This window comes from Phoca vitulina, unplaced genomic scaffold (genome assembly GCF_004348235.1).
Source record: "Phoca vitulina isolate PV1807 unplaced genomic scaffold, GSC_HSeal_1.0 scaffold8, whole genome shotgun sequence".
NCBI lineage: Eukaryota > Metazoa > Chordata > Mammalia > Carnivora > Phocidae > Phoca > Phoca vitulina.
The window spans coordinates 12,366,566-12,388,213 of NW_022589711.1; the positions used below are offsets into that span (position 1 = coordinate 12,366,566).

At 37.7% G+C, this 21,648-nt stretch overlaps 1 protein-coding gene across 1 annotated transcript in view; it reads right to left on the reverse strand.

The window, feature by feature from the left end:
• The window catches only part of GBE1 (1,4-alpha-glucan branching enzyme 1), a 275,317-nt gene extending 256,151 nt beyond the window's left edge, over positions 1-19,166 (reverse strand). The window contains exon 1 of the mRNA XM_032406324.1: positions 18,705-19,166. Coding sequence (XP_032262215.1) covers positions 18,705-18,838 — 134 coding nt within the window. The 5' untranslated portion in view covers positions 18,839-19,166. The remainder of the gene's footprint in view (positions 1-18,704) is intronic.
• Between the last annotated feature and the right edge of the window lie 2,482 nt (positions 19,167-21,648).

Sequence of the window (21,648 nt, forward strand, 5' to 3'; positions counted from 1 at the left end):
ATCAGAACTTAGGTGGTCTCCAACATATAATGGCAATAGCGTAGTTCATGATTGTTTTGTTTTGGGTTTTTTGTTTGTATTGAGTAAAAAAAATCTTTTTTAAGATTTTATTTTTATTTATTTGAGAGAGAGAGAGCGCACATGCACAAGCAGGGGTAGGGGCAGAGGGAGAGGGAAAAGCAGACTCCCTGCTGAGTAGGGAGCCCAACTCAGCTCCATCCCAGGACCCTGGGATCCTGACTTGAGCCGAAGGCAGACACTTAACTGACCCAGACGCCCTGCATTGGCTTTTCTTAAGGGTCAGCGTTACAAAAGGTAGACACCAGTTTAAAAACAAAAATGCTCCCTGGCTGAAAGTTCAAAAATTCTCAAATGGATGATCTTGAACTAGCCTACAAACACAATCATTTAAATGTATATAATATATAACAGTACAGTGTTATTATCAGCGATTATCACTTTACATCTAATTGGCTGATCAGCCAGAAAAACAACTAAAGGTCACTTCTGAGATGGAACCAAGGGAAGGCAAACAGGAGGAAAGGAAACAGAATAAAAGGCTCAGTTACCACAAAAATATATCTAATATCTAATGAATGTTTGTCTCTGAAATTAGTAATTACCTTTTATTAAGATTATAGAGAAATTATGTGGTAGGGGCTCCACCCTTCATCTATGCATCTACTCAAGAAGCAAATACTTCCCTATCTAACACATTCAAAAATATACACCAATTCTACTACATTGCCGACATGGAAACATCAAAATAAGACACAAAGAATTCTAGTATAAATTATTTGCATTCTTTCCTTCTTTATAAGTTAAATGTGCCTACAGATTTCTAATGACTAAACTAGGAGGAAGGTGAAAAGAAATGGCTTAAGGTCCTGTCAAAAACATTAAAATGAATGCTTAATTGTTGGTATGACAACCATTTGTATCTGTTTAGTCCAGAGTTAGCACTATTATTTATTGTTATTTTTTCTTAGAAAATCTAAAATGCAGTAAATGCTCTTAAAATATCTTTTCCTTCTCAGATCTTACATAAGCCTCATTTTCAATGTTCTTATTTTTCTCCAAAAGAATTTCATTATAATTATTTCAACTTAAGGAAATAAATAGCTTAACTATTCCTTCCCAGGCTACCTGATGAATTAATTATGTCTGCCTATAACCAGACCTCTGCCTCACTTCCCGTGAATCCCGGAATATTTAATGGTCCCAGTCTTTCCAATTTGAAGGTAACAAATTTGGGAGACTTGCACTATTCCTTTTTTGCCTTTCACAGTAGTTAAAATTAATGGCCCCCAAAACCTACCACTCCCTAATTTCAATCATGTAGACTTCATTATTAAAAGTGATTATTAAATGATCACTAGTCTCATGGCTGCCTTAGAAAATGGCAATGCGCGTCTGTACTGCCTCAGGGTGCCGGAAAACATACATGCATTCACAGTCATATACACTGTTTAAAATCTAAAAACTAATTTTACCCACAAAATCCATCACAAACATTAAGAGCTAGAAAGTCTCAGGCAATTGTTATGGACTCCATGCTTGAGGGCCCCTAAAATTCATACGTTGAAATCCTAATCCCACTGTGATGGTAGAGGTAGGTGGGGTGTTTGGGAGGTGACTAGGTCAGGACAGCGGAGCCTTCGTGAATGGTAGTGCCCTTACACAAACAGATTGGCGAGAGCTTACTGCTTTTCCCCCACTCCTCTCTGTCAAGTGAAGAGGATACAAGGGGAAGACAGAAATCTGCAAATCAGGAAGAGTGCCCTTACCACTGGATCTGCCAATGCCTTAATCTCAGACTTCCCAGGCTCCACAACTGTGGGAAATAAATTTCTGTTGTTTAAGCCACTTTGGTGTTCTGTTATAGCAGTCCAAACTGACTAAAACAGGAATCGATCAGTCAAACCTGTTGGTAACTAAACGGAGGTGTGGGCACTGATTATTCAGCCAAGAGATTCTCTCTTTCACTCACACACACACACACACACACACACACACACACACACGGTGGAGGGGTGGGAGAGGGAGAGAGAGAGAATGAATGAATGCCAACAGACCGGGACTTAGAAAGTTAAGGAAAAAAAAAAAAGATCATACAGCACCCAATCTGTTTCTGGCTATTTGCATCTCATCCACATTTTTACTATTTCCAAGGTTATAAATGAACCTTAATTAAAAAATAAAGTAAAATAAATAAAATAAAACCACAATGTCATTAATAAATAGCAATCAATTCACAATATATCCATATGAAAACATCTCTTTGATATCATAAAATATTAAGTGCCTAAAATTTTAATATTTATATTGTATTTCCAGCCAGAACTTTCCATTAATGCAAACGGTTGTTAATAATATATCATAATGAGTAGCATTACAAGCTTGAGAAATACTTCGTTCAACAAAAAAAATTTTTTTTTTTTTTGGCCAAAGAAAAAGTACTCAGACCTGGAGTGAATCACGTTGTGATAGAGCCTCCGTTGTATTTTAAAGTGTAAATTCTGTTTTAAGCTTTTCCACTCTACTTGAGAAAGAGCAACGACAAAATTCCCAAATGTCAACACAGATGGAAGTTGAGAGGAACAGCAATGAAATTTAAAATGCAAACTATAACCCAAAAAAAGAAGTACTCTTCCTTTCTCCTTTTTAACACTATGATGACTATCCCCAAAGAGAAGAAAATCCCCATTTTCTGCCATGTTTCTACACAGATACCAGCACAGTGAATAGGAAAACATTTATTCCAACTTGGATGAGACACGACACAAACGCCATTATACACACAAACACACATATAATATGTGTGTATATACAAATGTATAATACATATTTATATCATAGTCAGAGTTCAAATTTTAGAACTGAGATCTCTCTATATATTATTCCCTACAGTCACTTGAAACACTTGATATTGTAATAGATATTTCAAAATCTACTTTGGTGTAAGAGTGGCTAATGATAAGATAACAAAGGCTTTCTCTTGAATGCCTCAGTTTACCAGACTCTCCCCATTAAAAACCTAACTCCCTCCAGAGTATATCATTATTACTGAATACCAAAAGCACTTTCAAGAGCCTCAACTTACAGTGCTGCTTTATCTCAAGCCGAAATCAACCTGAAATCATGATCATTCGGGATGGCAATCCAGATAATTTGTTTCACTCACTTTCAAGAGACTACCTTAAAAAGGAATTTGCTAACTATTAAATGAACTTGAATGAGCCCCTTTTTTTAAATCAGTGAAACAGCCTCTCATTCTAGTGTTAATACTGTTGTTCAAGCACATTTTGTGGACAGCTTTAAAAGTTCAGGTGGAAAGTTAAAATTCTATTCATTAAGAAAACAAAGTCTAGTTTACAATCTAACAAACTTACAGATTTGAAAAAAAATAAAAACTAGACACGTCTTCCTCTCCTTAGTAATAAAAATAATATTTTTGTAAAACAAAGTAACATCAACAAATAGGCTTACGCATCCCAGCATTTGCTATGCCATAAAAAAAAAAAAAAAAGACATTCCTAGGAAATCTATATAAAATTTTAACAGTGAAGGTGAATGAAGCCAGCAAGGATAGAAATTACTACTGGCCTGGCTGGAAAAGCATGTTGGGCCTGAGGTGAAAGAAGTTTTTTAAATAGGAGAATGTTCTGAAATAGAAAGCATGTTAAATAGAATTGCCCGAGGACGGTTAGGAAATGAAAAATTACACTAACTGCATTGGGAACAGCAACCTGATAAAAGCACAATGCACAAATTACAATCTTCTTCACGAGTAGTATTAGACATGAGAAAGGTTAAGCTGTATGTGAGAGAGGTTTTGCCCACCACAGGCCACTACATGATAGAAGAATTACTTTCAAGTGTTTCTAGGGACCCTCCAACAACGATGGTAATAAATATTTCTGTATTTCTAATATTACAGAACAAACTGGACCAGACCCCCAGTCAACATCTACTTGCAAAGCACCCCCTGAATAAAAACCTCTATTCTAAGCTCTCTGGAAAACAACTAAAAGACAATAATGTGTTCCCTAAATATATTCCTCTCTTCTTAAATTCAAGACACACATCCAGCATCCCAGGGGTGCACAGTGAGTCAGCATGTACTGAGCAGCTATAATGAGGAGAACACAACACTAAAGAGAGAAGGAAACAGCATTCCATTGGAAGAATTTGGCACTTCATGACCACAAATACTTTTATAAACAGTAATTTTTTTTTTATTACAGGGGTAACTATTAAGTATGAAAAGTGAGCAGGAGCAAAATAAATAAAAAGCATAAATACTGAAGAAACTACCATGTAGACAAAATAAGAAAAGCAAGTCACAAACAAAAGGGCATAAAATACAAAACGCTCATGTTCATGCATGCACACCCACCCACAAGACATGTTTCAAGAGTGATCAAGGAGCAATCCTTCCAACCCTTCGCTCTTACAAGCAGAGACCAACTCTGGAATAATGCAAGTCATAATGAGTCACTGCAAATAAGCTAGATTTTAGGCCAACAACGTTAGGAACAGATATCATTGGCTGAGTCAAATTAAGGCTGGCACATCCTAGAAGGTCCAGGACCATTACAGCACAGAGGAGCTACCTAATTTCACTTTATCAAGAAAGACCAGATTTACTTTGGCTGTTTAGTTTCATTTTGTGCTTGTTTTTGCTTTATGGGACAAATGTAATGCATTTAGCATATGAAAATACGACATAAATAAGAATCACCTAAATGAAAAGGGCCCTGTGGACAAGCCATGTCAAATCACTTGGGGAAGACATGACCACCTAGTTGGCTCCAGTTAATTAAGTATGTGGCATATCTCCATGTTTACACTTACAACATCCCCTATTTATATTTCTCTTCAAGTATTAAGTATTAAAAACAAGTCACCAGTCAATAATTGCTGACTCCCTCTCTTAGGCAAATTCAGAATCACCATGGGAATACTTTCCCCTGTTGTCAAGAACACAGAGCTGACTGAACCTCTCTCCCTCCTTAATCTTTCCCTTCGTTGTCTTTATCAGTTATACCAACTCTTTCTAGAAAAACTCTTCTTCCAAACATATATTTTGAATATACTGGGTTAAACAATATATACTATGAAAGTAATTTTATCCTTTCCTTTTTATCTTCTCCCATGTAGCTACTAGAAAATTTGAAATTACATATGTGGCTGATACTATATTTCTATTGAGTAGTGCTGATCTAGGTGAGACACTTAGGGTAGGGTCAGGAGGAGGCACTCAGCATTCATGTGCATTTCTGAGACCTTCCTGACTGGGTGACAATCATTAAAATATCTCCCTGACTCATTCAGGAATGGGTGCCCTTAGCTTACTTAGGAATTGCTTCATTGCCCTCTAAAAGGAGTCCACAATCCCTTCCAAAATGTGTTTCTCTGTTAAAGAAATATGCTAACAGGTTATCAAATATGATTTATGAACTATTTTAAAGGCTTCAGTTCTTACACAATGTGGCAATTCTTACACAAGCATATTTTGCAACTGAACCATTTTGCAAGTAAACTTTTACTTAAAAGCAACAAAAACTGTCTTGAAGTCACAATGATTACTGCATTATAGTTTTAATAAAGAATAATGTTTTAGCTATCATATTCTTTGACGCCTTCCAAAAAAGTCTCAGGCTTTGTCCACATTCGTCAAGACTCTGTCCTTCTTTTACAGAGAAATGATTTTAAGAATTTCAGGCAATTCAAATGAACTTCTATGTGGTACATACTCCCCTTCCTTAACAGAACAGGATATGCTTTCATCTGTCTTATACTGAATTTTATGCACAAATATCTACTATAACTGCATTTATTCGTTCATCTCCCCAGTTAGAGCTCCTGTCAGAGAGGAAGCCTACTTCACTCATAATTGTCCTACTATCACATAGAGAAATGCCTGGGACAATGAAGATGTTGAAAATAGGTTTGTTAAATAAGCAAATTAATAAAACAGCCTATGACTCAGATGTGCACATATACCCTGGAACACCAGCGTGGGGAATACTTTTCTCTATGTAGTCATTTTGTATATCTTATCCTAAAGACGTATATGCAACATTGAAACTCACAATTCAGCTGTGAGAAAAAGTAACTCTGATAATGATAAAATAAAACTCCCTTTACCTACTGTAAATAGAAAAAAACATTGTGACCATTATAAAATTAAAAATCTGGTAAAGTATATGTGTATAAATAATTTATTTTCAAAAAATTACAACATATAACTTAAATATTTATAGAATAAAATTTGGCCCATTACTAACTCAGTTTTAAATTGAGGTTGGGGGGCGCCTGGGTGGCTCAGTCGTTAAGCGTCTGCCTTCAGCTCAGGTCATGATCCTAGGGTCCTGGGATCCAGCCCTGCATCGGGCTCCCTGCTCAGCGGAGAGCCTGATTTTCCCTCTCCCGCTCCCCCTGCTTGTGTTCTCTCTCTCGCTGTGTCTCTGTCAAATAAATAAATAAAATCTTTAAAAATAATAATAATAAAAAAATAAATTGAGGTTGAGGTCATGCTGTGCCTTGCTAATCAAAGTACTGTGAAATAACAGCATCACCTGGGAGCTTCTTAGAAATGCAGATCTCAGATCCAGTGCACATAAAATGATGTGTACATAAATTGTAATAATAATTATTATTATTGTGATGATGACAACTTATCAGTAGAGTTGGCAGAAGTCTCTTTTAGATACTCAGTGCCCCATATTCATCACAGCAAGTAATTAGAATGAACAAATCCTCAAAAGTTCCACTTCACTTTTCTGTTTAAAGATGGGTAAATTTTTAGCTATCTTACTCATAAATTTTACAAATTTTGCCAAATAAATGTGCTAAGAACTTTCATCTCTCAACATCTAAGCAATTTCTGTCTGGAAATTGACATGCTCTGATTTCTATTATAGTAATAGCACAATGAATCTGACAAACATCAAAGTAAATATTAAGATTGAAATAAACCAAAGGCTAATCTCAGTTAGATAAAAAGCAGCTAATCTTAAGGAATATTAACATAATTTTAGTTAAGATTTAACACATTCATTCCTACAAGTAAAAGTATAACAAAAATTTTTTGAAGGTTTGCTTGTTATTTAAGCCAAGTAAACAGACAAAATGAATGAAACTTTGTTTTATTTATTTATTTATTTATTTATTTTTAAAGATTTTACTTATTTATTTGACAGAGAGAGACACAGCAAGAGAGGGAACAGAAGCAGGGGGAGTGGGAGAGGGAAAAGCAGGCTTCCCGCTGAACAGGGAGCCCAATGCGGGGCTGGATCCCAGGACTCTGGGATCATAACCTGAGCTGAAGGCAGACGCTGAACAACTGAGCCACCCAGGCACCCCTGAAACTTTGTTTTAAAAAGCAGTATTTTTTATAATATAGAACTGAACAATATGTGATACCGACAAACAGGTGGGTTCTATGGCATGAAATAAGACAAACCTTAAGAAGTCAAATTAAAATTCAATCTGCATATGTTTACAATATAAATCAATTAATGCTATGGCATAAGAAAAAATATGAAAATTAAATATTGAAAAAACTGTAACACAAGATGACAATTGTCATCATTCATATATTTCAGTGACACCTAACTAAACACCAATTTATTTTTGGCCAGGTGACTTTCTAATACAAGTCTGTCAGTTTATGATCTTTAAAAAAGAATCAAATATCCATAGGCAATAAAATAAACCTCAACCTAAACCTCAAGCCCTACATAAAAATTTACTCAAAATGGGTCATAGACTTACATGTAAAATTTAAGCAAATAAAACTTCCAAGAGAAACAGAGGAAATCTTCAGATCCTAGAGCTAGGCGAAGAGCTCTTAGCACAATCCATAGGACAATAACAACAAAAATCAATAAATTGGACTTCAACAAAATTAAAAACTTTTCTGTTAAAGACCCTCTTTAGAAGATGAAAAGGCAAATATTTGCAAAACAAATATCTGACAAAGATCTTATATCTAGAATACATTTTTTAAAAGTCTCAAAACTCAAAGGTAAAAAAAATCAACCCAATTAGAAAATGGACAAAAGGCATGAAAAGACCTTTCACCAAAGAGGATCTACAGCTGGCAAGTAACACTTTAAAAGATTTTCAACATAATTGGCTATTAGAAAAATGCTAATTAAAACTACAATGATCTATCACTATACACCTATCAGGACTGTTAACATTAAAAAAAGTGACGATACCAAATGTTGACAAGGATGCAGATATACTGGATCTCGCATATATTTCTGATTGGAATGCAAAATGGCACAGACACTTTGGAGACGTTTGGCAATTTCTTATAAAACTAAACATATTCTCGCCATATGACCCTGCATTCACACTCATAGGCATTTCTCCCAGAAAAGTAAAACCCATATGTAAATATTAACATCTCAACTTTACTGCAATAATTTTAATAGCCAAAAACTAGAAATAATCCATATATCCTTCAATAGGTAAACAGATAAACTGTGGTACATACACACAGTAGAATACTATTCAGTGACAAAAAGGAACAAACTATCGATCTATGCAACTTGGATAGATCTCAAGGGTATCATGCTGAGTGAAAAAAAGTCAATCATCAAAGATTGCATATTGTACGATTTAATTTTCATATCATCCTAAAAATGAAAAAAAAATGTTATAGAGATGGAACACAAACCACTGGTTGCCAAAGTTTAGAGATGGGGGAAGGGAATAGTGTGAGTATAAAAGAATGAGGGAGTTCCTTTAGGGCCATGGATGTAATAGTTCCATATCATCATTATGGTGGTAGTTAAATCATATACTTTTTACAACATTCACTTTTGGTAAAATTGAGAAAAAGTGGATACACATAAATAAGTGCATGTAAAAAAAAAACTCATGAAATCTGAATGAGGTCTGTAGATTGTAACAACGTTCACTTCCTGGTTTTGAGACTGCAATATAGTTATGTAAGAATATTGCCATGGGGGCAAACTTGAGAAAGGGTACAAGAGCCTTCTTTCTTTGAACTATTTTGCAACTTCCTATTAATCTATAATTATTTCAAAATATTTCTTTTTTAAATCCAGTCTAATACTATTTGCAGTTCTCTAAATTCACTCTATTTTTAAATGTCCTCTAACCTTTTCTTTTTTTTTTCTTTTTTGGCTCATATTTTTTTGTTTGTTTTTAAAGTCTTCTAGCTCTAAAGGTACTCTGGATCTGCTACAACAAAACTTCAGTTATTTTAATACTCTTGTTTCTATGTACCTCCTGCTTACGTGTTGCATTTGTGAGTAGAGGTTTACCTAATACTGCATGGATAGCATATAGTTTTCAATAAAGAGCACCTTAGGGAACTGAAGCAAAAAGAGATCTGTTAGTTTCATTACACTCTTATTGCTAGCAAGCACAATTTTAATTTTAAACAACCAACATAACACTGCCAACTGAAACAGTCAAGAGGATGGAAGACTCCCATGTGTAAACAACAACAAAAATGTACAAATAACAAATGTATCAGAGATTTTTAATGCAGAAAGATCAGAGCTAGGAAAAAAAAAAAACATGGAAATGACAAACATGAACTCATTTGTGAACTTCCAAAATCCTGGAATAATAACCAATCCTCTTGAGAGAAGACTGTAAAACAATTAAAAACCGATAGTAACTCAGACATTAGTTACTCATGATCTAAATAATAGTACAGAACAATCATGGAGGGTAGGCCTATAACCTCCTAGAACAGAAAACCTATTATGACCCCAGACACAGCAATGATCTTCACTCTGACACCAAAGAGAAATTGCACTCTTCCACAGATTGCTCTTTAGTCCTATTATCAAAGAGAAAACACTAAACTTGCCTATGATGATAAAATCCTATATTTATATAAAAAGTCTGTGCTAAGTATGTTGTGAGAATGACAGTCACACATCTCAAGCTTTCAAAAGAAAAACATAGGAAGGTATACTGTTAAAGCCTCATAAACGAGCAGGTCATTAGATAACAAAAGACAATTTGTGTTTAACGATTAAGCGTAAATTAACTGACATCTTTAATTTAGTTCTTCTTTCTAACCTCACAAATACGATATAACTTAAAGATAAATCAGATCATTTTTTAATGAACCCAAGAATACATGAAAAGTTATTAGTAATCGACAAACTCATTTCCTCTCAAAATATTCTCATTATTTTTTAAGAGTAATATATCTGTGAAATTAAAAGGAAAAGATAGTGGTGTTCCCAAGTCTTGGAGCCAGGTAGCTGAGGAGACCCAATCCGCTCATTTTGGACCAGAGCAGTCAAAAGTCTCTATATTCCTCTAAGAAAAAAAATCCGGGTTTAGAAAAGCAAAAGCCATAACTCAGAGATTGGTGATATTGAGGGATGTGGCTGTAGACTTCTCTTGAGAGAAATGAAAACACTTGGGTTCTGCTCAAAAGGTTTTGTACACAGATGTGATTTTAGGGAACTACAACATATAGTCTCACTAAGACTTTTCACCTTAGGCAGAAGTAGTGTTCTTTTTGGAGCAAAGGAAAGAGCTCTGGGATGCTCTGACAGGTGAGGCCAAAGGACTTTTCTCAGGAAAGTGTATATAAGGAAAAGCCTTTATTATTGAGGCTCACTTTCAGCTAAGAATGACCATGGAACAGTTCTGGTCAATAATTTGTAAACAGGAAATTTAACATATGCTTGGCTAAAATGGACAGGATAAACTGGCATGAACGTGCTCCTGCTAGGAAGACAGATGCGGGGCCTATATGTGCCCCACCATCTTCTAAGCATAAGAATAAAGACCATGGGCAAAAGACAGTAAAAAGATAAAGGATGGCTCAGTGCTAAAGCCCAAACCATTCACCTTCTCTTTCTTTGTGAGAGATACAAAGTTCTACTTTAATAACTCAGTTTGTGGGATTTTCTGTTAATTGAGGGCACATTGGGTTTTCTGTTACATAGACCTACATGCATAACTGATTTTATTATGCTTCTGTAACAGAGAATGTACCTGTATTACTCAGTGATTCATAATTAAATACAGCCTGTGGCTGTTGTTTATAATTTATGAAAATGAAAATAAATTAGATATGATATTGAATAACATATGATTTCATTGGTAAAAGAAATATTTAATTCTCACTTGCTAAATATTTGGAAAACTTCAAGGTTACCTATACAAGAAGTGTACCTGTGTACTTGGTTTCTGATTATCATATTTTATTTATTTTTTTAAGATTTTATTTATTTAATTGTCAGAGAGAGAAAGAGAAAGAGCACAAGCAGGGGGCAGAGGCAGAGGGGGAAGCAGGCTCCCTGCTGAGCAAGGAGCCCGATGTGGGACTCGATCCCAGGACCCCACAATCATGACCTGAGCCGAAGGCAGGCGCTTAACCAACTGAGCCACCCAGGCGTCTCTCTGATTATCATATTTTAGATTACAGACCTAGAGTATATATCCAGAGACTGTGATTCATTGTAATTTCTGTTCAATGGATCTACTAAAACACACATGAATATTCCATTTTTCTGTTTTATACATTTCATTGCAAAATCAAACATATTGAAAATAACTGTAATCATCAAGTAAAGAGAGATAAAAGACAAGGCAAGATACAGGACTTAAATTTTATTCTTACTAATAGATTATATGTTCAGATTCCGCTGGACAATTCTTTCATTTTCAAACTTTTAAGCTGCTGTTACATATTTTTTCTTATTTTCAAAGTTATTCCTGTTTATCAGTAAACTTGATATGACCATTCCTCCAACCATCCAGAGTTCAGGAGGAAGAAAATCCCTGTAGCTGTTTGATGGCCAAAAATATGAACAGTTAGCAGTCAGATGAAAGACGAGAAAAGATGGAAAAGGAAGATCAAAAGAAGAGTGATTGTGAGCTTCGGCAGGCTAGCAGTTACCTCTCTCTCTAAAGGGAGCTTTGTGCTCATTATATCCGGGACTCATCTTGCCTTCAGCTTATAGTAAACACAGGCAATTGCCTTCTCATTTCCTCTCCAAATTAAGGATCAAGTTTAAACATATTCTTTTCCTTGTATACTAGACTATGATTAAAATTACCACCTCCTCCCCCTCATTGACACAATGGCTCTACTAGGAAAAAAGAAAGAACCCCCTAAGGGCACATACTGTATGGAGCACTGGGTGTTATATGAAAACAATGAATCATGGAACACTACATCAAAAACTAATGATGCAATGTATGGTGACTAACATAACATAATAAAATTAAATTAAGTTAAAAAAAAAAAAAAAAGAAAGAACCCCCTAAAGATGCCATCCAACAAAATGGAAGAGTTGTGGAGAACTTCTAGTCATGTTACTTACCTGATGGTTGATTTCAGGATACAGCATTAAAGAAGCTAACAAAAATAAAATCTTTTGAAAATAATATCCTAGTGAATTTTTATGATGGAAGGCTATTTTGCTTATAATATTATCATCATCAAATAACTATTATTTACTTACTAAGGATCTTTAATATATGCCTAGTCCTCAAGACACTCCTAGAAGGTAGGTCCCATCCCATTCTTTTCAGAAAAAGAAACTAAGGTTCACAGAGGTTGATTAATTTGCCCTCAGATTAGCACATATAAGAGCTCAAGTTCAAGCTTCATCTTGCCCTTATACTTTGCAACATATACACAGCAATATTTTTATACCTTTTCCCATTTTACACGTTAAGAAACTAAATTCAGAATCTAAATTATTCTAATCATTTAAACATCAAAAACACTAGTTTTAGTCTAGTCCCTATAACTTAACATCAAATAAGATGCAATGTAATTATATAATAAATTAATGAATGTAGATTGTATATTAACATGTGTTTAATGTGCTTTTACCTTTTATTAATGTACTTAGTTCCTGTTACTCTAAATACAAAACAGAATATGCTGCTTTTGGATGTTAAACACAAAAGAACCCTGGATTCAAACAGTGGTAAGCATCTACCGACAGGTAGACATCACAAGAAGAGAATGTACTCTTTAGTAAAAAATAAACTTAACTTTTGAATGAACTGGTAGCAGCAATTCTCTCCAATGAAAACACTTTCATGTTTTCCTTTAATATCTATAAATGTATAATTGAAGTTTAATACATGCTTTCAAATAACAGCAGCATGATATTCTTATCAGTCTAAAACTATAGGACATTTCACAGGGACTATATTAACATCTCGCTGACTAACTAGGACCAGCTTGGTGGGAGCTGAACCGAATCCTCTAAGAAGTTATCACATAAAGAGTCATTTCTCAGGAGGTGGGACAGCAGGCACCAGAGCCTAAACTAAACCAAAATGCTCCATCAAGTCATTTTAAGGCACTTTGAAAATGAAAAGAGGTCAGAGCCTCTTGCCCATCACTGTAGAAAATTTGGGAGTAACTGTAGTACAGATCTCAGCTGCAAAGGGCAAATAAATCTACTAGTACAGAAGAGTGGGCAAGATACATCTTGTAATCTTTAGATTTTTTTCCCTGCCTTCTAGAATCACTGACATTTGACTTTCCTCAGAGCCAACAACTTGGCCAGGCACTGAGAAAAAAGTGCATCATGCAGCTATGATATAAAACTTCTGTGCTGTGAGAATCAATTTTTGGTGTGGCTGCTGACACACCAACCAAATCCAAAGTACTTTCTAACTCTGATTAGGTACCAATGTAAAAGCTATTTTCATTTCTAACAAAATGGTGATGTTCACTGTAATTGTAACACTTTTAGGGTCACAAAAACCTCTCCTCCCCTTCTTGGGCACACAATTTGACATCAGGCTCTCTCAAACTGTATATCCTTTCAGTGACTAAGCCTTTAGGCTCTGTGGAAATACCTAATTAATAATGATTTTCTTGATTTTCACTAGTTATCTTTAGCTCTTTACTTGAACATATATTTCCCTTCCCTAGACTGTCATACATAATCCTCTGGTAACTACCGTTTCTTCTCTCTTCATCCTAGCACTCCCCACATTTTTAGCTTAAAGTAGGTTGACCTGAGATTCATTATTATGAAAAAAGAGAAAAATAAATAGACTCAGATCACATTCATGCAAATACTATCCTGTTTCCTATAAGCCAAGTATGGTTCTATGGACTGAGAAGACAATAGTAAATAAACAATACAGAGAAAGTGCCCACCCATGGGAGCAAACGATCTAGCCAGGGATACAAAAGGGCAGAAAGACAACTACATTACAGTGGACGAACATCCTTAGGAGGGGGTGTTCAAGGTGGTAGACAAGAAGTGAGGCTCCTCAGCCAGCCTGGAAGAAGATATAAGGATGGGGAGAAATCAGGGAAGGTATATATCTGTAAGCTGCCTCCAGAAGCACGTATAGGAACATATAAGATAGAAGCAAAGTATGCATAAAACAGAGCGAACAGCAGGTACAAAAGCACAGCTGGAACCATGTCTAGACCAAAACATGTGGCTTCCAACACGAATAATATTCTGGCACATTGTCAACTGACACCCTTTAAACATTTGTTAAAGATCTATTTAATGGGATAGAGGAAAATTATATTAATAAAAATATATAAAAGGGTTCACTTATTAATTCATTTCCACTGAGCTAAAGGAGTCACTTCTGATAAAAATCAAAAATGTTTCCGGTTCTTAATCTCTTGCCTTTTATTCGTGATTTTTCTAGACCCCTACCTTCTTGTGAGACCACACAAAGAAATGAAAATCTTCAATATTTAAAAAGGGGTACATGCGTAAAATGGGTATGTTTCCAATTTATTCTAGTGATATTTTAGTGCCCCTTATAGAATGGCTCTCGGACATCTGAGTTGCCTCTCTAGACCCTTAGGCCCCCTCTGGTTAGATGGTACAGAGTGAGAAGGAAGGTCCAAAAATGAGGCTAAAAAGGTAGATGGAGACCAGATAATACAGAATCTTGCACATCATGAGAAGTAGTCTGTGTTATACCTTAAAAGCTACGGGGAATTGTTGAGGAAATCTGAAAAGGGGGAGCAACAATGAGGCTGTTTTTGTAAACCAGGCTAGAGATGTTAGCAACTTGAGTAGGATGATAGCAGTAAGAATATAAAGTGGCATGTAGTTGAAAAAGAGTTAGGAACTATAATCAACTCTACTTGGAGATAAGAAGAAAGAAGAGGTGAGAATTAAGGATAAGTGTTAAGTTTTTTAGGCTTGAGCAGTTGGTAGATAAAGATACCACACACAGAGATAGGGTATAAAGGGACAAACAGGTTTGGGATGAAAAACGCTAAGTTTGGTTTATGCATGTTGAGTTTTGCACTTCTAGGACATCAAAATGAAGGTATTCATAAATATGACCAAGACCAGGAAATCTGAGGGTGAAGATAGATGTGGGTAGCCTCAGTACATAAATGGAATCCATGGGATGGAGGAGAATGTCTAGGGAAAGTATATAAGCAGACATACATAAAAGGACATAGGGAAGAGCCCTTAGAATCTCTTATGTTAAATGGTCAGAAAGAGAGGAAAAACCATCAGAGGTAACAGAAGAAAAGCAAAAGATTTTCATGGCTTCAAGGATACAAGAAGTGGCCCAAAATGTCCAATGCTAGAGATAAAGAAGGAAAGAGGTATCCACTAAATTACCAAGAAGTCACTGTTTGTGAAACTTGCTGAAAATAGTTCTAGAAAGAAAGATTAATCCCACCTGCAGTACTACTAGCCATGTGAATTTAAGCACTTGACCTTGACCAAATCTCAGGTTCTTCAGCTGTAAGTCATGAAAAATAAAAACCCTTCCTGCCTCGTGGTTTTGTCATCAGTATTACATTAAAATCTAAAAATACTATATAAACTTTAAACAGAGGGTATAGACAAGTGCTTTTGCAACTGTGTTGTTCTTTAAGTTGTTCACAAATGTCAATTCTCTGTTTCACACACATGGCTCAAAAGTCACATTTGACTTACACTGGCCAATATAATGTATCAGCAGAAGTGACTCACTCTTTGGGAAAAGCTGTAAGAAACAGTGCATAGTTTAACATGTTCTGTATTCCCTACAGCTAACATTATAGCAGCATGTTTCAAAAAACGAAGCTTTCATCATCCTAAATCCTTGAGTGATGACCAAGAGAGACTGACACACATTGGTATGTAATATAGGGACAATTAATCTTATTGTTTTAAAACACCAAGATTTTGAAATTATGATCACAGCAACTAATTGCAGTATAAATAACAGGTGAAAAAAAGGACAGCCAAAAGGAAAATCCCATCTTAGAAGGTAATCAATGAGACATCATCGGGACTATCACACGCACTAATGTACTAATTTTTATTTTATGTCACAGAGTAATTCATTAATCCTCACACTTGATCTGACATTCTTACAGTTACAGAAAAGGTAAACAAGAACAACAAATGTACATAACAGAATTGTTAACGAAGATGCTTTCGTTGGGAAAGGATGAGACAGTCCATCAAAGACAGGAAACTACCTCCCCCACCACCATTCTTAAATACCATTGTTTGTGCCCTAAATTTTCTTCACTCCTTAAAGTTCTACTTTGCACCTGAATGACTGGCTGTATATCTATGTTAGGCCAAAGACACAATGCACCAGTGGGTTATTAGAAATAAACAGAAAATCGAAAAAGTAACCAGGACCAAACTGCACGAGGGAAGAATTTTTTTATTCTTCACATGTTAACAGTAAATAAAAATTGCTACTGCCAAATGCCAAATTACTATTTGATATGCCTAAATGGAACATGTGTGCTGGAAAATGGCAATTACTCAGAACCAAGTCCAGAAGTAGAATCCAGGTCAGAGTGAGGCACAAGGGCCCACTGGACCAGCCTTTTCACCAAGGACACTGGATTGCCCTCACTTCCTTATTTGGGCCTTTGACCCTCCCATTAATTTTGACAAACCACGAAAGAGGATCATAACTGCTTCAATCCCAATGGAGTTGAAGTGAATTACATGAAAGGAACACTTAACAAGGGTTGTTTGTCTGCTGTGATCTTTTTGTTTTAAAGAAGGTAGGGAAACAAACAAAACATCCCACAAGTCTTCTTTTAGAAATGTCTTTGTCATTTACAAAGCATACAAATAAATTAGGATCATCATTAATAAGCACATCAAAAAAGTCTGACCACCATCTTTTGCTCTAAGATTTTTTGACTATTTCTAAATCCAATTTTGAACCATGAAGATTATGCACTCAGTCACTCTGAAAGCATAAATTGTAAATACTGAAAGCAATTTCATAAGGCTGTGTATGGGCCCAATAACCTGATTAACTGAGCAACAGCTCAAGGTGACTACTTTGAGGAGGGCTCATTCATTAGGATATACAAGCTCTGCAATGAGATGTTATATTGAACTTTGTGTCCCCAACTTCTTTTGTTCATAGGGAATCCTTAATAAACAGTTGCAATTCCAAGTCGTGAACTTAAGATTTTTTTCCCAAATTCCAGATCAACCCTGTTTCATTACCCCCTAATACTGCTTCTTGCCAATAACTAAATGGCCATTTTTCTGGGGCACCTGGGTGGCTCAGGCAGTTAAGCCTCTACATTCCGCTCAGGTCATGATACCAGGATACTGGGATTGAGCCCGCATTGGGCTTGCTTCTCCCTCTCCCTCCCCCTGCTTGTGCTCTCTCTCTGTCAAATAAATAAATAAAATCATAAATAATGGCCATTTTCTATTACTTGAAAATGTGACTATGTATATTCTTTTGCCATGGTAGTTTTCCTCCTGGAGTCACTTGGCTACATGGGCAGAAACCATTAAATCACAATGTGCTTATCTCACAAATGTAACTACTATCACTAGTATAACAACTATTTTAATCTTAAAAACTGTACCTCTGAAGTTGAGCGGACTACTAGAATTATTATCCCAGCAACTTAACTGTGCTAAAGCAATTTACTATAGCACGACAGGGAACAAACTAAAGCTAAAGCTCCTAAATCGGCTTCTAGAAGTTTGGCTTTCCGGGCCCCTCTCCCTCTCCGGGATGGCAATACCAAACACAGACAAGTGTCGCTGACAAACGTTGCCGTACGTTTACTCATCAATGCCGGCCCGCGGGGTCGGGAAATAAAGTGTTCAAGATACGCTTAATCTTCCCTGAGAGAGGAAATACTAAGGGAAGAACAAAAACTGCCTGAAAGAGTCCTGTTGGATGTAAAATCACAGTATTTGCAATGAAATAAACAAAAATTGTAAACGCGCGATTACACACGCCGGGTACTATGCACACGTTAATTCACAGGGCAACACTGTGAATGGGAAGGTCAGAAAACCTGCAGTGGCTTTGCCTCCCTCGGTTTCGCACCTGAGGAAACTAGTGCTGGGAGCCAAAGCACGTACGCAATGGCGCAAAACCGCGGATTCGGAAGGAAGGGAGAAGGGATGAGGGAAGTTTATTCAGCGCTGCCACGTCTAGTCCGGGGGCCAGAGTTACCACACCACTACTCTGGAAGCCACTGGATCCAGGTAACGAGGTCAACCCTACGCCCACCCAAAGAAGTTGTTACCCTCCAAGGTCGGGGGCGGGCCAGCACAGGGCGGGGCGGGGCGGGGCGGGGCCGCTAGGGGCGGGGCCTGCGCGAACACGGGCCGAGGGGCGGACCGAGCCTGGAGCCCGCGCCTGGAAGGCAGTCTGTCCCGCTTAGAGGAGAAGGGGGATGGGGGGGGGGGAACGAGTGCTGAGGTGGCGTCAGGCGGTACCTGCGCTGGAAATCCACGGCGAAGGGTTTCAGGTACGGGTCGATCTCCAGAAGTCGAGCTAGTTCCGGCACGTCCGCCAGGGCTGCAGCCAGCGCCGCTTCGGGGCAGTCGGCCCGAGCGTCGGAAGCCGCCATCTTCTGCTACAGCCCGAGTAGCCGAGCCCGAGAGGGTCGATTGGAACCTGAGCGGGAACTGGAGCTCAAGCTGGGAGGAAGGCGGCGAAGGCGGAGCCGGAGGACGCTGAGGCGAGCTTCGGCGGCCCAGGGCCCTTTATAGCGGAAGAAAACTGCCGTCTGCCCCCCCCTCCTTTCCCCCCTTCTCCTCCTCCCCCGGCGGCGGGGCGGAGCGGGACCCAGGGTGATTCCCGGACGCACCTCCCGAAGTGGGGAGGGGGGCGCTGTTGGGCGCCCAGGGCCCTCCGCCCACTCACGCGGCTAGCACCTGAAGGCTGGGGAGACCTGCCCCTTCCTCCCCAACCTCTTCCCGGCTGGGCCAAGGCCACCCTGGCGGGCGGATCCCGGCCGCCAGCCGCCTTAGCTCTCAGCCTTGCCCTCCCTTACCCTGACCCGTACTCGGCTCCAGAGCTAGCCCTCAGCTTTTCTTCTGTAAACAACTCCTACTGGTGGCATCCTTTTCGAATGGATGTGTGGTTTTCTTGGAGGGGACCTTCTCAGAGTTCTGAGAATTTGTTGTTGGGGCAGTATTGCACACAGATCAAATTCACTGAGGGGAACAGTCGAGTATGGGTACAGTAATACCTTTGAGAATATTCACACCATTGCCTAACTAGAACTCCTGTAGGTTTTTCCTGTTGCATGAATTAACCAAAAAAGTCAGGATCGCGGAATGGTCCCAGGGATACTATAATGTTCTGGTACTATTCTCTGGGTTGCCAGTAGCTGAGAATTGAAACCATGGCAAGAACTTTGCCCATTTACCACACCTCAAAAAGAAATAAAAGAAAGGTAAAAACAAAAACACCTTTTGCCTTAGTTTATAATTGTTAACAGATGTTTTTCAACGATTAAACAGAACTATCCTTGATAAGACAAATGGTATAGGGAAGAACATTAAATTGGATTTCAACTGTACCACGTACTAATGAAGTGCTAATGCAAAAAATCTCTCTTCCTCTTGGCTTAAGAAGGGGGAAGCCTATGTAAACTTCCCCAATTGGAACTTCCTTATGTTCTTTCATTCCCGTTAACTGACTTCTAGCTCAGTGATTCTTTTTGGAGAATACAAAATTGTATGTACATGGAGAGAATTGGACCCACCAACCCAAGAGTTTCCAAATTGCTTTGAACCTAGGAACTGGAGAGACTTTGAGTCTCTTTCCCAGTTAAGACGGGTATGGAGAAGGAAGAGTGTTGATTAGCATTGGCCTTGAATTTTAAAACATTCAAAACATTTTTTGTGAAAGGGTTAATAAAGGAGCGATACCTAGCAACAGAGGACCTCAAAGTCAAAGAGTGGAGGACTTGGACAACCTTCAGAAAGGCATGTCTTACTTTCCATGAAGATGACAACATGCAAATGCTAGTAAAATATAAAACACTGTAAAATAACACTTGAAACTCAGAAGCAAGTTACCCAATAGACCCACAAATCTGTATCTCCAATCCTAAACTTTTCTCAGAAATCCAGGTTTGTATCACTATCTGCCTACTGAAATCTCCATTTAGCTGGCTAGAAGACCTAAACCAACTATCTCCAAAACACACCCTAAATGAGCCTTCCCATCCTTTGTGCTGTCACTCATACAAGCAGCCTCTCATTTGGACTAACATATCTAACTGGTTTCCCTCTTTACTGTTTCTCACCTCTAATCCGTTGTCTGGTGTTTCTCAAGCTTTAATGTGCATATAAATCCCTTGACGATGTCACTAAAAGTACTTAGTCTCATTCAGTTCTGGGTGGTACCTCAGATTCTGCAATTTTAACATGCAGCTGTTGCTGGTTAGGGGCACAGTTTGAATAGTAAGGCTCTACCCAAGGAATAAAAGATACAACTTAAATGACATGCTGGTTCACTCAGAGTTAAATATAAACTTCTTACCATTCCCTAACAAGCCTTGTGTAATCTGGTCCCTGACTATGTTTCCACCACTTTTCTCATCACCTTTTTTCATCTTATCAGGCTTTACTATTCTTTATAAATACTGACGTTCCTGGGACTCACTGAGAACTTTGTAGCCTTTGAGACCTTTTATGTGCCCTTTTCTGTTGGGAATTCTCTTCGTGACTCAGCTCTACATGGCTGGTTTCTTCCCAGCATTCCTTGAGATCTCAGCATAAATGTCAACTCATCTTGAGAAGCCTCTGCTTCCACTGCTTAAGTAAGATCTTCAGCATCTGTTACAGCACTTTCTCTCCTATGCAGCAATTAACAAAATTTAGGTGTTTTTTTTTTTCTCTCTTTCTATTTTACATATTGATCTCCCCCTTTAGAATGTAAACTCCAAGAGAGCAGGGAACCTATTCTCTCTTACTCACTATTGAGCAAGTACTTAATGAAGTCCCATGTGACAGCCAGTTCAGTCTCCTAGGTACTGGGATTAAATGGTAAACAAGACAAGTCCCAGTTGTCATAAAGCTTACATGGGGTGTGGGGGGAGAAAATGTCAACTAACATAAGAAATGCTTCTCAAAATCCATAAATGCCCAATTGTAATAAATGCAATAGTAATAAATGTAGAGAATTAAAATTAAGCTAATATGTCTGCTTTAGTTCTGGTGGTAAAGGAGGGCCTCTCAGAACTGACATTTAAGCTAAGTATAATGACAAGGAACAAGCCATGAGAGGAAGAACATTGCAAGTAAAGAGTTTGCAATGGGGAATGAGTTGATTTAGTCACAGAAAAAGAATTCTGGTGTACTTGCTGTCTAGTGAGAAGGAGAATACCAAGAAGTAAAGTGTGAGAGCTAGGCAGCTGTTTGGTCA